General features: G+C 55.1%; 1 protein-coding gene across 1 annotated transcript in view; it reads right to left on the reverse strand.

Moving 5' to 3' along the window:
* MOV10L1 (Mov10 like RISC complex RNA helicase 1) overlaps positions 1–16,608 on the reverse strand; it is a 55,998-nt gene that overhangs the window by 25,600 nt on the left and 13,790 nt on the right. The window contains exons 8-13 of the mRNA XM_046010650.1: positions 16,261–16,390; positions 14,502–14,696; positions 13,207–13,321; positions 8,514–8,691; positions 7,916–7,986; positions 5,226–5,317 (exon numbers count right to left, since the gene is read on the reverse strand). Of these exons, the coding sequence (XP_045866606.1) occupies positions 5,226–5,317; positions 7,916–7,986; positions 8,514–8,691; positions 13,207–13,321; positions 14,502–14,696; positions 16,261–16,390 (781 nt within the window). The remainder of the gene's footprint in view (positions 1–5,225; positions 5,318–7,915; positions 7,987–8,513; positions 8,692–13,206; positions 13,322–14,501; positions 14,697–16,260; positions 16,391–16,608) is intronic.

The following is a 16,608-nucleotide window of genomic DNA, read 5'->3' on the forward strand; positions in this document are numbered from 1 at the left end:
CTCTCTAAAAGAAGTAAATCTTAAAAATAAATCTTTTAAAAGGCACAACAAAGACTGGGACATGGACCAAGCTAACATGATAACCGTGTCAGCCTGCAGATCACTGCCTACTTCCCAGAAGCATGGAAAACAGGAATGGAGTAGTACTCAACAAACCCCAGAAGCAATTAAAGGAGGAATTCACCAAAATGAAAATAACATTATGTTTTTCATTCTACACATACAAGAAAGGTTTGATCTGACGTGATCCAGTGAAACACTTCATCCTACAAACAGGCCGGAGATGATGATAATCTCAAGAAATGCCAAAAAGGCACTGAGTCTAACAGCTTAAAACAGAAGGTGAGGAATAATTTCCTTCCTAATCTGACTAATCTAAAGAACAGCAAAATACCGAGAGGTAAAGTCCCAGAGGTCTTTGCACTGACACACGAAACAAACCCCAGAGCTGGGAAACGACGCGGGAGCAAGTGGAACAGAAAAGTGGGAGCAAACGCTGGACAAGAATCCCGGAGGAGGACAAAGACTTAGAGGAAAAGAACGAAGAAAACTTTCCTAAGTACGAAGTACTGTTGAAAAGGAGATTCCAAGCTGCAAAGATGCCTGCTCTCCCTCCACTTCCACATCTCTGTAGGAGGAGGAAGAGTATTTATTGCTTCACTATTTCTAAGAGCAAACACCCGGGACCAGACAACGTGCACCCAGCACGAAACACCAAAACCACAAAGGAAGAAAGATCTTAAAAGACCTCAACTTCCACCACCGGAATCTAAAGAGGAGCCAATGGAACCCAAAGCAAGTATAAGAGAGGACATCACAGAGGCTGGGACAGAAATAAATGAAATAAAAACAGACACTAGAAAGTATGAATGAAGTCAACAGTTGATTCTTCATAGGGCTGAGCTGATGAACCTCTTGCCCGACTCATGAGGGGAAGAGAAGGTCCACGTCCCCACTGTCGGGGGTGAGAGGGCGGCACCGCCCGTTGCCACAGATGCAACAAGTGCTGCTACTGAGGAAACAATATGATCCACGCGTCATTCCACGCGTCATTCCACGCAAACACAGTAGATGGCTGGGATGGAATGCACAAATTCCTTAGAGGACACATACTACCAAAGCTCACTGCACATAAAACAGATAACCTCAATGTTTACTGAGTTACTAAAGAAATCAAATTTGCAGCAAATTATCCCCAAAGACGGAGGAGGAGGTGAAGCTTTTTAGCTTATTGTAAGGCCAGTATCACCGCGATATCGAAGTCAGACAGAAGATCGTTTTAAGAAACTGCAGACCAACCCACCTCAGGAACACAGAGGCAGAAATTAAAATCAGATCTAGTAATATACAAAAGGAAGTTACAGGACGGCTAAGTGGGGATTATTCCAAGGATGCGAAGTTGATTCTGAAGTGGGGGACAAAGGCAGAAAGAAATGCAGATAAAATGAAATTTCCTTAGAACCCGCAGCCCGCGGACAAATGCGTGAGGCAGGCAGAGTGTAATGCGCCTCCAGGAGCTCGCAGCTGTCTTCCCGCGGCTGCCTTCCTAGACAGAGATGAACTTGAGCTTGACAACCTGGCCTCCAGGATCCTGTGTCTCCTTTAGCAGATGAAAAGTCCTTGGAAACTTCCTGTGTCTTTACCCGCCCCCCACCCCCAGCTCCGTAGTATATCGTCAGCTGCTCCTCCCAATGCCAGGGCAGCGGCCCTTTCTGCCCAGGGGTCCCATCTCCGCACTTTAATAAAACCCCCCTTTTTGCACCGAAGATGTCGCAAGAATTCTTTCTTGGTCATCGTTGGTTTTGAACCCATCCCTTAAAACCACCTCAATTCTACATGAGAAAACCGATCAGTTAACAACAACAACAACAACAAAAACAACAACCCATCCGTGTAACTACCTAAATAGACTAAAAAAGGAAAACCACATGATCACCTTGACAGAGAAAAAACACCCGCCCAAATGCCACACGTCAAGCCTGATCGCTGGCAGCACACTTGGGAGTCCACCTCCCCGACCTGCAGGCCCGAATACAAACCACCTCTGTACAGCGCACGCTGGGCGTGAGCCCTCGGCTCGGGAACGAGGCCACTTCCGTGAGAGGCTACTAGGCAGGGCCGGCAAGCAGAAAAGGAAGGGAGCAGCAGAGTACTTCACTCGAACATGAACATCTGACACGCAGAAAACCCCGCGCAGCCTGTGAAACGCTACTACAACTATGAAGCGCATTTAGCCAGCTCTCAGGACACGAGACCGAGGTATAAAAATAAGCAGCATTTGTAGACACTAGCTAGGAGCAACTGGAAACTAAGTTCGGATTACTGTTTACAACGGCACCGCTTTTTTCAGGGCTCACGCCAATCACACAAGATATGCGAAACCCACACAGTGAACTGTACAGATGCCGCGAAAAGACACAAAAACCAGACCTGACTAGGCGGAGAGAGGCACCATTTTCAAGGGCTGGGAGACTCAGAATTGAGGTGTCAATTCCTCCTGAAATGGAGCTGAAAACTCAACATAATCCCAATCAGAACCTCTCCGGGTTTTTTTGTAGAAGCCGACCAGCTGGGCCGCACCAGCTCTGCAAACCATGGACAAAGTGGAAGCGTCACACCACCTGATCTCAACTCGCCATCAACCGAGAACAGGCATGCATGGGACACGGGCACACGGAGAGGCGTCCCGCACGGCTGCTCATTCGGAAATGTAGACCAGAGCCGCAGCGACACACCACCTCACAACTACCACAACGATTACAATGAAAAAGACAGACAAGACCAGGGCTGTGAGCCTGTGGAGCAACGGGATGCTCCGGGCCAGGGGCAGGGCTGGGGTGGGGGACGTGGAAGGTGGCGTCTGGGGTGGGGACACTCTCCTCCTCTTGACTGTGGCGCTGGTGTCACATGGCAGATGTATATCAAAACCCTCGAACTGTACACTTTAATAGGGCAAGTTTGCCTACATCCTATCTCACTGGACCCGCTTTTTAAATTAATTCTTTTTATTAACATATAATGTATTATTAGCCCCAGGGGCACAGTCTGTGAATCGTCAGGCTTACACAGTTCACAGCGCTCACTGGAGCCCACACACCCCCCAGTGTCCATCACCAGCCGCCCCATCCCTACCCCCCATCCCCGGCAACCCTCGGTTTGTTTTGTGAGATTAAGAGTCTCTTATGGTTTGTCTCCCTCCCGGTCCCATCCTGTTTCATTTTTTCCTTCCCTGCCCCCCACTACCCCCTGCCCTGCCTCTCAAATTCCTCATGTCAGAGAGAGCATATGATAATTAGACCTGATTTTTTTTTTAAAAAAGGGAAAATACCTACACGAAGTAAGCAAGTAACACGAAGAGAGTCCAGCCTGCTGCACGGCGGGCCTGCCCATCTTTCACTGGTTCAAAGCGAGTGGGGCATATACATTTTTTAAAAATGGGAAATCTCCTGGTTTTGCATAACTTAATGCCAATAAGCTAACTGCTTACATGGGGCAGGCAAAGCTTGCGTGTCAAATGCGGCACCCCCCCCCCCCTTCCCTGGCCTCTCATCTCTCCGACCCCGCACCTGGCTGCCTGTATGCTTGCCCAGGCCCTGGGCATCTCTGAGATCACCGAACCCAGCTGCCCCTCCCCACCTCATCATCCTGCCTTTCCAGCAGCCCCACTGCTGGTGGTACCCACTTGCTTTTCCTGGGCACTTTCTCTCTGGCTCAGCCCCATGGCCCGTCGCGCCTATGGTCGGTCCCGCGTCCTTCCTTCCGTGGGTGCACTCCTGCACTGCCCTCGTCCCATGCTTCCTCTCCTCCCCTCCCCCAAACTCCTCCTCCTCCAGAGTAACACATGGTTAGAAACGTCCAAACACAAATCAGTTCTCACCTCTTTCGTCCAACCACCTTGAGGGAGGCTATGACCCTCTGTCAATAACTCCTACCCCACCTGGCCGGACGCACCCCCTCCCGCACGCACCCCCTCGCCCGTTACCCCTCCATCGCAGGGCCCCCACGGAGCTAGTTTCTCTCATTTCAAACAGCAAAAACGGCCCCTTCCTAGACCTCACCTTGCTCTCCATCCCACCTGCTCAGCTTCCACGGCCAAACAACGGCCTCTCCCCGCTGACCCACGACCCACTCACACTCAACACCTTTGATCCACTGGCAGCCTCAACACCCAAACATTAAACAAAACTAAACCTCCCTGATCCATCTTAAAATTCTGATTCCTAAAAGATACTCCACAGAAGCGAAACAACAAGCAAAGGACCTAGAGAAGTTACAGAAGTTATCTGTAGCACGCCTCTCCAAGGGCATCCAGCACAAAGAACACAGAGAAGATGCCTACAAATAACAAAACCCAAACTATTCAGGACAAAACAGGAGCCAGCATTTCACAGAAGAAGAAATTTTATGGCCAACAAACATGGAAATTCTCAACTTCGATGCAATCAGAGAAATGCATGTCCAGACCGTAAGAAGGTGGATCATGTCGCTACCAAGTCAGCACGAATTTAGAAGTTCAACAAAACCAGCTCCTGGGCCGGTGTGGATCAACAGGTTGTTACAGCTGTTGGTACTGGGGTCCCTGCTGCCACCGCGGGTAAAGCCACAGTCCCACAACTGAGTGTGCAGCCAAGAGAACACGAGCATTTGTGCGCAAGGAGGGAAAAGGTGCTCACAGCAGCGCCTTCAGAGTAGAGACGGGGTGAACGTCCACCGCAGAACAGGGAGCGCGGCGGACGCGCCCGGGGGCACGGGCAGTGGTGAAGACACTGGACAGTGACGCACAGCATGGAGAATCCTGGGGACAGGGGAGTGAAAACCTCCCGGAAACCAGAGGCTGACAGCTCAAAACAAAACCAAAAAACATATTTCTCTGGTGGTGTGTGTGTGTGTATGTGTACAAAGACACACAAGTGTTTGTTCTGAGAAGCAAGGGAGAGGCGAACACAAAGCCCCTGTTAACAGTGGGGGGAACGGCAGGTGGCAGGCACCCCCCCCCCCGTGACACATCAACGACAACATCTGCGTGTGCGCGTGCTCCGAGGAGGAGGAAGAGCAAATGTTGGCAAGTCTGTTATCCTGAGACCCGTCGCAGTGAAGCATGACCCGCAAAGACACGCACGTCGCGTCTCCTACACCAGCGCAGACACGTGCGCGGGCGGACGGAGGGGAAGCCTGCTCCCCACGAAGAATGAAGACGTTTGTAGGAAGAGTCAGGAAAGCATTACCTGTTATATGTGAATTCCACGTCCATAGGTTCAAAGTTATATGCCTGCTCGAATTCTGGGTTAAGTTTAAGGGTTACGTCTTCTTCGTGAATCTAAAAAGGAAGCAGAAGAATTCAGTTCCCACACGTCACATCTGACCTGTTGAGACGACCTTCGTCTAGCCACACGTCACGAAACACTCCGCGGACTGGCGCTAAAATCTGGTATTTTAAATCCTTGTGAAACCCATGAGGAGGATTAAATCACGGCGCCGTCACATTGTGCACACAGGCCCCAGGCCCTGCAGGCGCCCACACCAGCGCAGGCGCCGAGCTCCTCCCTGGCCCCGCTCCAGAGACCTGGGCTCTGTGGAAACAAAGCGACAGCGCAGGCCTCGGAAGGACGACGACACAGTGAGGGGCGCCTGCCACACGGTGCCTTCCCAGAGGACTCCCCTTCCAGCAGAACAGGGAACTAGGCATCCTGGGACCCCCACCACAGCGAGGGCCTGCACAGAAGGACTCCCAGAGGTCGGACCGAAAAGGAACTTCTGAGGAAGCACAGGGGAAAAGCGCGGGACGGAGAGTCCTGCGTCGGACGAGTACGAACTGACGAAGTGGTGCCGGGAGACCCGAGCCGGCCCGGGGAGACACGGACACCGGCAGGGACCGACATGGGGGCTGCCCTGTTGGGGCCCCTGCTTGCAGCAGAAGTTGCCACAATTCCCTTAAAAGGAGAGCAAGCCCAACCCAGGGGCCCCAGGTTTCCCAGGGACCAAGACGAACGAAAATGAACCTGTAGTTAGGGTCACCGAAGCAGCACACAAGGAAGCAAACCACCGAGAGTGAGGGCACACCCTGCACAGAGCTCGGGGCCCAAGCGCGTCACACACCGCCGCTATCATTTCCAGGAGCTTGAAAAACCACGTGGGAAAATTTAAAACCCAGACAGAAAAAGCAGGCCAATATAAAAAATCAACAGGGCAACTTTCATGAATCAAGCAAAGCACACAGAGATGAAAACCATGCGGAGATAAACTGAGTGGGCAGAGAAGAAATGACAATGCCTGTTCCCAGGCACATGCTCTTGGTGGCAAGAAGGCCCCTCTGTGGAGGTGGCCATGGTGGCAGGAGTCTGGGCAGGGCCCAGCCTTGGGAGACTTCTGTCCCATGGCCCCTGGATGTGCATGAGAGCACAGCGGCCCCCACTCTGGAGTTCCCTCTCCCCCAACCGGACTCAAGGTTGAGAGCACCGGGCTGCCCGCCCGCCTGTCATGGAAACACCAGTTTGACCTCAATGGAGTGACTGCTCATCCTGGACGTGCGTGTTCTGCACAGCACGCTGTCTGCGGGCTCTCCTGAGGCCTTCTGGACCCTCATGGTCTTCAGTACCACTGCACTGGCCGAAAGTTAAACTACAGAGAATCAAGACAGCCAATGCGCTGAGACTCGTAGAATTTACCGAGTCGACCACGACTTCCGTCGCTCCGAAGGAGCTGACTTGTAGGCACGAGCCCACCAAAGGGGAGCCTGTAGCTTCAGTCCGGGACTGTCAGGCTCTGGCGCCCTTCGGCAGCGCGTAGACGGAAACGGCTTGTCCGCGGATGGTGCTGGCTACCCCCGCCAGCACGACCGGAGGGACCTGCTACCTGTCCTCTCTGGCACAGCTGCTCTGAGGAGTCTGTCCCCACGGCATCTTCCCTGAGGGGCACAACTGGATCCACCCTCTGGAAGCTAAGACAGTCCTTGGCCGCTGCGGGCCTCTCGGATCTCCTGGCCAACGGCCAGTGGGTGTGCAAGCCGGCAGAGCTGGCGCGCGCTCCGGGTGAGGCTCAGCGGCCCCCTCACCCGGGAGAGTCTGCGGCCACAGTGGGGAGGGCACCAGGCGTCAGCTCCCTCCCCAGTCATCTGAGGGCAGCTTCCTGTGTTGGCATGGGCCGGCACCCTGGGGGCAGAATGCAGCCGACACAGCCACAGAGGCCTGATGCCGCCCCTCCTCTGAATCCTTCCCGGACCTGGGGCAGGGCTTCGGATCTCCTCAGTTCTGGGAACGGGGCAGGAGTGGGCTTCCTCCTTCCCTTCACACGAATGCAGCAGGCCAGGCCAGAGAATCGCGGAAGCAGGGGCGCACCAGGAGGGCGAGAAGTCGGCCAGCTCCTCCAGAAAGGCCTTTAGAACTGCAAACCTTTAGGGGCGCCTGGGTGGCTCAGTGGGTTAAGTCGCTGCCTTCAGCTCAGGTCATGATCTCAGGGTCCTGGGATCGAGTCCCACATCGGGCTCTCTGCTCAGCGGGGAGCCTGCTTCCTCCTCTCTCTCTGCCTGCCTGTCTACTTGTGATCTCTGTCAAATAAATAAATAAAATCTTAAAAAAAAAAAAACTTGAAAAAAAAAAAAGAACTGCAAACCTTTTCGTGTATTTTTCCCTCCGAGGCTCTCTCTCCGAGAGCATGTTCAGAATGCCCCAATTTGACTAAATGCAAACATCATGAACTTACAAGTAATAAAAAGTAAATATGGTTTATGTAGCTGAAAATTACAGGGCTTTTTAAAGTTCTCTGTATACGTAACAAATTCACTTAAAAAGTCACTTTCTCCTGAAGTTTCTGAAATGCCTTCAAAGGCTGAAAGGGCGCCCCCGCCCAGCCTCGGTAGGAAGCTGACCTCAGACTGCTGGAAAGGCCACCCGGCCAGCGGGTCAGGAGCACTGCTCACCTCGATCACATAGCCGATGTACTCGATGACATGTCCATTGTACTCTTGAGTTTTTAAAATCAGCTTATCTCCTAGTTAAAAAATGCAGAACCACATGTAAAACTACAAAATCCCCCAATTTTGCTGTTGTACCCTAAAATCAAGCACTTTGAAAAGGTGAGACAGACATCAGTGGGACAAGCTGCATGAGACCAGCACCGCTGTGACCAGGGCGAGGGGCCGGGCACACCGCCAGTGCTGACCAGGGGTTCCAGAAAACCGTAACCAAAGCAAAGGAAATGAGACGACGTGACTGCGGTGCTGCCGCACCTGGGGAAACATCCTTCCCCAGGGACGCCGGGGGGCTCAGTCGGTGAAGTGTCTGCCTGAGGCTCAGCTCATGACCCCAGGGTCCCGGGACCAAGCCCCACACTGGGCTCCCCGCTCATCCAGGAGTCTGCTTCTCCCCCCCACCCCCGCCGCTCTGTCTACTTGTGCTTTCTCACTCTTTCTGCCAAATGAATAAATAAAATCTTAACAAAACAAAAACACTCTTCCCCTCACGGGGGTTCAGCGGCTGCTGATCCCACTAGTGAAACGTGACACGTGATGGACCCACCTGCGTATAGAGAAGGCCTACTTTCAGCCAGTCCTGGGACCTCCAGAACCAGCAGGTCACCGTTTCTTTTCAAGGTGACCCCACTCATGTTATACTCTTTCAGTTCTATTTCTGCATGAATCTCTTCAAGCCAGAGCAAAGTCGAAAACTTCTCCTTGTAGTTCGACATGTTCAAGAGCTGAAAATAAGAAGCGGGCAAACGAGTGAGAGCAGTCACACCTCCCGTGCCCCCGCGGTCCAGGAAAGCGGCAGCTCGCAGTCCAAGCTGCTGAAACGCAGCCAAGAGGGAGACAACGGCTTTTGAACACGGCTGCGCGGGCGGCGCAGGACAGTGGTCCCGAGGCTGGGGGGGTCTACCCCAGTGAGCCTGCAACGGCTCCGGCCCGTTCCCAGGCGGTTTCCCGTCCCGGATACAGAGAGCCCAGGGGAGCTGTGCGGGCTCTACACTGAGGAGACGGAGCTGGTGTCCGGGGAGGCCGAAGGGGCAGTGGAACAGAAAGGGCTGCAGAGCTTCAGAGGGTCCCCTCCGAACTGTCAGCTGAGCACCAGTCAGTGCATGAGGGTAAGAAACCCCGTCAGGCTGGGACGCCCACCTGATGGGGTGAGAGCAGGTTCCTCAGCCCTGGCACGACCAACACCTGGGCTGCGGGCCGTCCTGGGCGCTGCACGGTACTCCCCAGCACTCCTGCCCCCCCCACGCGTTGATGCTAGCATGACCCCAGCCATGACAAGCAAAACTGTCTCCGGGGAGGGCCACTGTCACCTGCTGGGAGCCGCTGAGTAGTGGGAATGATTCGCAGAGCGCACACAGGGCTGAGAACAGTGTGAGTCCCCCCAGCCCAGACGGAAAGGCTTGTAATAGACGAGACTCCGGACGGACGGACGGGGTATTTAGAAGGGCGCGTTAGCCCTAAACTAAACACCTCGCTGGTCCCACCCAGCAAAGGCTTAAAGCCGGGCTAGAAAGTATCTGTTTCAAAGCAACTTGACCGCATCCCAGAACAAACTGCAGAATATTTTCACGGACAGTAAAACATCCTAACAGCCAACAAGGTAAAATCCAGAATGTCTGGCATCCAAACAAAGATTACGAGGCTTAGACAGAAACAGAAAATACAGCCCCTCACGGGGGGAAAGCCCCTCAGCGCAGCCAAAACAGACGCGTGGCAGGAGCTCCGGACGAGCACACCGAAGCAGCTCTTACTCGAAGGCGGGAAAAGACGGAGCCTGTGCAGTGGACACAGAAGACCGAGCAACAGCACTGCCCTGGGGGAGAGGAGAGCCACCATGTGTGACATGAAAATACCCTGGATGCCCATTGCTGAGGAAAATGCTAGTGAACTGGACTGGCCACAGGGACCTTCCAAAACGCAATGCAGCGGAAAGGCACTGAAGAAAAGTGAGCACAGCGGCAGCGAGCGGTGTGGCAGCTCTAAGGGGCCCACGTAGGCCCAGCGCACAGGCAATGGGCATCTGAGAAAGGGGTTCAGCAGAAAGAGCCTCTGAAGACAGAATGGCCAGAAATTACCCACTATTTTTTTTTTTTAAAGATTTATTTATTTAACAGATATTCCAAGTAGGCAGAGGCAGGCAGAGAGAGAGGAAGGGAAGCAGGCTCCCTGCTGAGCAGAGAGCCCGATGTGGGGCTCAAACCCAGGACCCTGGATGGAAGACAGAGGCTTTAACCCACTGAGCCACCCAGGCGCCCCAGAAATTACCCAAATTTGAGGAAAACTATAAGCTCACATACCTAAGAAGCTCAGAGCACCCCAAGCCAAAAAATTAGAAAAAACTATACTAAAGGCAAATTGTAAATTAAATTTTTATAAAAACAGTAATAAAAAGAAAAACTTAGACTCTGCCTGGGGCGGCGGTGAGCAGGGCCCTGTGTTAGGGAAAAACCCCCACATTATACATAGAAGAACAAAACCTGAAAGGAAAGCTGATGTTTCACTGAAAACACAGTGAGCCAGGAGACAGCAGAAAGGCAGTTGTGACAGTCCAGCCCAGAATTCAAGACCCAGGGAAAACAGCCTTCAAAAATGGAGATCAGTACCTCCCGCACCGCAGGAGCCGAGAGGACCGATGACTGGCGGACGAGCGCCACAGAGGTTCAGGCTGCTCAGCAGAAGCCCCCACGGGAGTCGAGCCCACAGCAAGGAGCGCGGAGCACCGCTGCAGGGCGTAGACTACGTGGCGTGACACAAGACTGTGCCTCAGAAACACACTGAAGAGAGAACTGATCACACAGATATAAAACAAAAACGGCAAAATGCAGCACAGAGTTCAAAATATATGTAGAAGCCAAATTTATGACGTTAGCAAAAAGCCCACGCAAAGAGAACCGGAAGCTGCCACGGTGGGGGTCTCACCCCTGGGACACGCTGGCGCACGCCCTGGACCGCGACGCTGCACACCCGAGCTCACCCAACACCGCTCTCCACGTGCGGCTCCTCGTCTAAACTTCATCTCAGCTGAAGAGGACTGAAGACCCCTTCCCCGGTCGCATCTACTTACACAGACCGCCAAAGAGGAAACCAAGCTCTGGTGGCAGAAAGCTGCGCACGGGAGGCCTAGGGACAGGGCCGGGGGGAAGGGAGGGCTCACTCAGGGCAGTAGGGGGAGATGCGCTCCTCCTCTTGACCGCACAGGGCTCACAGAGCTCTCAGAGTGTGCCCCTGCCATGGGCACGGGCCGTTGTCTGTGTGTCCCGCCTCAGTGAAGCTGACGACAGGAAGGCGCCGCGAGCCGGGCACCCTCAGGGGCAGGTACAGGATTCAACAAACCAACAAACCACACCAGCAGGGGAGCTGTGGAGCCAGCGGCCACAGGGCCCTGGTCACTGCCGCCCCAGGCAATTTTACCACCACTGTCCAGCAGGAGTGCGCCCCTTCCTTCTGCCTGCGTGAGGAGGGTCCCTTCCTAGTGCCAGGCTCAGGGGAAGCGGAGTTGGGGAAACACAGACTCACACGACGCTCCTAATGGCTGTGTCTGCAGCAGCAATGGTCACCTGGCCTCTGGGGACCTCCCATTTCTTCTTCTTCTTTTTTTAAAAGATTTTATTTATTTATTTGTGTGTGTGTGAGAGAGAGAGAACACAAGCAGGCAGAGTGGCAGGCAGAGGCAGAGAGAGAAGCAGGCTCCCCACTGAACAAGGAGCCCGATGCGGGACTCGATCCCAGGACCCCAGGATCATGACCTGAGCCGAAGGCAGCAGCTTAACCCACTGAGCCACTCAGGCGCCCAGGACCCCCGCATTTCTTTTTCTTTTTTAAAATTTATTTATTTGAGAGAGAGGAGAGATCGCAAGTAGGCAGAGAGGCAGGCAGAGAGAGAGAGGGGGAAGCAGGCTCCCCGCCGAGCAGAGAGCCCGATGTGGGGCTCGATCCCAGGACCCTGAGATCATGACCTGAACCAAAGGCAGAGGTTTAACCCACTGAGCCACCCAGGAGCCCCAGGACCCCCCCATTTCTAAGGTCCGCCTGCTGCCACAGAACCTGGTTCAGCTGTGGGACTCACCACAAATACAGCAACGCCTTCCCGACAAGCTTCCCCGCTTCCATTTGCGGCCGGCCCCAGTCCTACTCTGCACGCTGCTCGTCACATGTGGCCAGGGCAGCAGGCACCCCCCACCTCTGTGTCGCCCCGTGCCCCTCGCTCTGTGCGCTCTCTCCCTCCCTCTTCCAGAGCGCCAGCAAGTCCTTGGGGAGGGGCCGTCTCCTGCCCAACTGCACCGAAGCTTCGCAGCTTCGTGGGAGCCCCTCCTGCCTGCAGCTATCGGGGCGCAGAGCCGCGCAGACAGGAGGGGCCTCACTGCTCCGCCTAGCATCTCCTGCTGTTCAAAGACAACCCCTCTCCAGGCCCCCAGCTCCCTCCTAAGCCTTCTCTCCTCTGCACGCCATCTCCGTCTGCTCTTTCCTGCCTCACGCCGTCAGTGTGCAAACAGGCTTCAGGCCGGCTCATCCCCAACCGAGCTCTAACCACGTCTCGCCCCAGCTGCGGTCTGGTCTCTCCTGTCACCGGGCGCTGCTCATCTGCTCTTCAGCCGACGGACCCCCAAGCTCTGCGGGGAGTGTCCTCCTGCTCAGAGGCCGCACTCTCCCCTCCGACAGCAGACGAGACACTTCCCTTGCCCCTGGACCTGGTGAGCACACGCACACAGGCATGTGCTCCATCGACCCTCGGCTCCTCCCCGTGCCACGTCTCCCCTGCCAGGGCCTCACCCCTTGTGTGGCATCAGCCACCACCTGAAACAGCACACAGGCCGGACAAGCTCCCTCCCATGAGCCCACCAACGGGCTCGAGCACAAAGCAGCTGTACCGCCGCACAGGGTGGGTGATGGGAGGGCGGTCCAGGCACAGGCAGCCCGTGTGAGACCTGATGTGTGCCCTCCCCCCAGCCACCGGCCTGTGTAGCTGCAGGGCTTTCCCACACACGTCCTGTCTTCTTGGGGGCTCGGTTTTATCCCGAATGGAAAGCCGTTGAGAGGCAGGCCGCTGGCCTAGCTGGGCGGGTGGCAGGGCGCATCCCCACAAGCAGCGTCAACAGCAATGATCCCCTCATCACCCCGATATTCCCACCTACCTGCAGTGACGACAAACTGAGGTCTGAACCCAAGCAGGGTTCATCCTGAGTTTGTCGGAAAACCCTCAAATGTGGCAGAGAATATTCTGTATCAGACACATTTCCTACCTCTGCGAGCAATGGCTGAAAGGTCAGAATGTCAATTTTTTGTTCCACACATTTCTTAAGTCTATCTGGTATTGGATACTGTGGAAGAAAACTTGGAAGCTGTCGTCTTGAGTTCCTTAAAAAAGAAAAATGCACAAGTCAAAATTCTTAATCACCCCGTGTCCCAGACAAGCCATTCGCACTCAGGCATCCTTCTCTGCTTTGGAAAGACCAAAGGTCCTTTGAGAACCAAAAATAAATGTGAACTGGCTGAGTCTGGAGTTTGCAAACTTACTTCAGGTGCTTTGGGATCCTTCCCGCATACCAGCTCTCACAGAGCCCTCTCGTGTCCTCCAGCAGAGGAGAGCAGGGCCACCGTGCCCAAGAATCCCTCTGAGCCAGGACTGAGAAGCACGGGTCCTGAGCTCCCGCTCCGCTCTTACAGCGGCCGTGAGCCTAGAGCATCGGAACACTCTGGCAGGAATGCAGAACACGTTCAGCAAAGGCTGCTCTGTCTGGGTCCTGCTTTTCGGCCTGGAGTTTGGGGAAACTGGGGATCCCCCTCGAGCTTCTGTCTTTCCCCAGGAAGGTGTGTGGGGAGGAGTCACTGAAGTTGGCCACCATCAGGATGAACGCAACTCCTGCCGTGGGCAGGTCTAGCGCAGCACGAGAAGTGACTGGCAAGCAAACAGCAGGAAGAGACAGTGGGAGAGTAGCGACACGTCACGGGGAGGCCCGGCGACCCTCGGGTTACGCGCACCCGCACGCACAGAAGAAAGGCACTGTTCCCTCCTTCCAACCCTGCGTCCAGCTCCTGCCTGAGAGCAGCGGGCGGGAGACACGCGGCCCTGACCCCCTTACCCCACAGTCACCCCCCTCGGATATCGCTGTGGCTCAGCTCTGGACGGGAAGCTTGCTGAGTGAGAGAGTTGTTCTGTGGCAGAAAGGCCCTCAGAGCCACCATGAGCAGCACCGGGAAGGCCCGACATCTGCCACCCGCGACGCAGGTCTGCGGCAAGGGCTCCGCCAAAGCACACACGTCCAGTACGTGCGGAAGCGGAGGCGTTCGGTAAGCGAGAGCCAACTATTAATTAGGGACACGACCACGATGAAGGGGACACACACTGTGGGGCCCTCCTCAGAGACAGAATCGCAGGAAACACACGTCCCCGGCCCCCCGAGAGTGACGAGAGAAACAGGTGCCCGCCCCGCTGCCCCCGCGTCAGGCCAGGACGCCGGGCTCCGCAGCAAGCGGGGGCCCGTGTGGCTCTCACGGCGCGCACACGCGATTCACACGGCTCTTCGGCTCACGGCACCTTTTCTGCGTGGTCACCACGACTGTGGTTTTTGTGGGTGCGAGCGCGGCGGCACTTCTCGACTTCTTCCAAGAAAACGGCTCTCGGACGGCTATGAGCGACTCCGGCCCGCTGGCGACATCCACGTCCAGGAAGCGGCCGACGACGCCGCTGGAGAAGCACAGCAGCAGCAGCTCCCTGCAGCGGCCGGGATGGCTTGGACAAACAGAAGGCAGTTGGGTTTGACGGAGAAAGAAGGCAAGCGGATGCAGAGGCCTTCCCCTGCGTGCGCGCACGGAGAGTCGGCTACGAAACCAGTCCCCCTTAGCTGTTCATCATTTCCGTCTGAGGAGAACACGAACTTGCTACAGCGGGCAAGTCCTCGCATAGCAACAGGGCGGCTGAAACTATGCTGTGGTTCTCGAACTTCAGAGCAGTGGGGCGCCGCCGCCAGTCAGCGCTGTACGACGCTACCGCAAACAAGCAGCTCGTGCTTTATTTCCTGCCCGTTCCCCGCCGTGGCTCCAAGGCGGGCCCTCCCGGAGGCGCCGCACTCGGTGCTCACCTGCTGCCTTCCACCGACTTCGGCGCCGTCACATCTAAAAGGTCATTTAAAGAGGCGGCACCGCACAGCTCTGACTCAAGGGCTGCTTGTGCGAACGGCTGCCCCAGCCGCGATGGTGGTGGGCTTGAAGCAACGTGGTGGTTTAATCAGAGCCACGTTAAAAAAAAGGTCTATTTTATTTGAGACAGAGGGAGAGAGCGAGAGCACGGAGCAGGGGTGAGGGGCAAAGGGAGAGGGAGAAGCAGACTCCTGACGCTTCACTGACTGAGCCAGCCAGGTGTCCAGAATCAGGTTTTTAAAAAGATTAAGAGGGGCGCCTGGGTGGCTCAGTGGGTTAAAGCCTCTGCCTTCAGCTCAGGTCGTGATCCCAGGGTCCTGGGATGGAGCCCCGCATCGGGCTCTCTGCTCAGCAGGGAGCCTGCTTCCCTTCCTCTCTCTCTCTGCCTGCCTCTCTACCGACTTCTGATCTCTCTCTGTGTCAAATAAATAAATAAAATCTTAAAAAAAAAAAAGATTGGGGCGCCTGGGTGGCTCAGTGGATTAAGCCGCTGCCTTTGGCTCAGGTCATGATCTCAGGGTCCTGGGATCGAGCCCCGCATCGGGCTCTCTGCTCCGCAGGGAGCCTGCTTCCTCCTCTCTCTGCCTGCCTCTCTGCCTACTTGTGATCTCTCTCTCTGTCAAATAAATAAAATAAAATCTTTAAAAAAAAAAAGATTAAGAATTAGCAACCATAGAGAACTGTAGAGGGCTGCTGAGAAAGGAAGTGGCCTGCTGCCCAGACGCGGGGCTGGGGGGTGGCTCAGGATTATACACACAGTCCTCCCAGAAAGGGAGGCCTCAAACCCGTCCCTAGAGCTTGCACCTGGCCAGAGGCCCAGATGGAGATGAAGGGCAGGAAGGCTTAGCTGAGGGCACTGGAGGGGAGGGGAGCAGCCGTGGCCAAGGGGCTGAGAGTGGGTGGGCTCCAACAGGACTGAGGGTCGAAACTGGGGTGAGGGGGTGGCGGGGGCGTGCAGGTTGTCAGGCCGAGGGAGGCAACGCTCTGGTCAGCAAACTCACTCAAGCCATTTTCTCCACCAGAGCTTTTCCTTCTTTTTTATTTTTCTCATTAGAATAGTTAGGAATACTTTTATAACCTCCAACCTAGAGTATCACCCACGACACCTAAAGACCCAAATACACAAATGTCCCCAAGGAGAACCTCTGGCCACGTACCCCGCGTCGCACGCGACCACAACCCGGGCTCTTGCACCGGGAGGGATGAGCCCTTCCGGTTCCAGCTCTGTTATCTCCTTCCCCCGCCTCCTCTCTTCTTTGTGCCCATCTTCTTCACCAGCACAGTCGTCTGGGAGATGGAATTTAAATCCAGGATTAGATCAGAAGTGAGGCCGTCTCGGACAGTGGTGGCAGGCTAGTGGAAACGCACGCGGACACACAAAATGCCAGACAGTGGGTGACAAGAACATCCGTGGACAGCGGGCAGCCCTTCCCGAGTCTGGAAGCACTCGCAGGAAGCAGCACATAAAGGGTCTCGGTCGAGCTATTTTTGTCTTCCGCTCGGTC

The sequence above is a fragment of the Meles meles genome, chromosome 7 (genome assembly GCF_922984935.1).
Source record: "Meles meles chromosome 7, mMelMel3.1 paternal haplotype, whole genome shotgun sequence".
Taxonomy (NCBI): Eukaryota; Metazoa; Chordata; class Mammalia; order Carnivora; family Mustelidae; genus Meles; species Meles meles.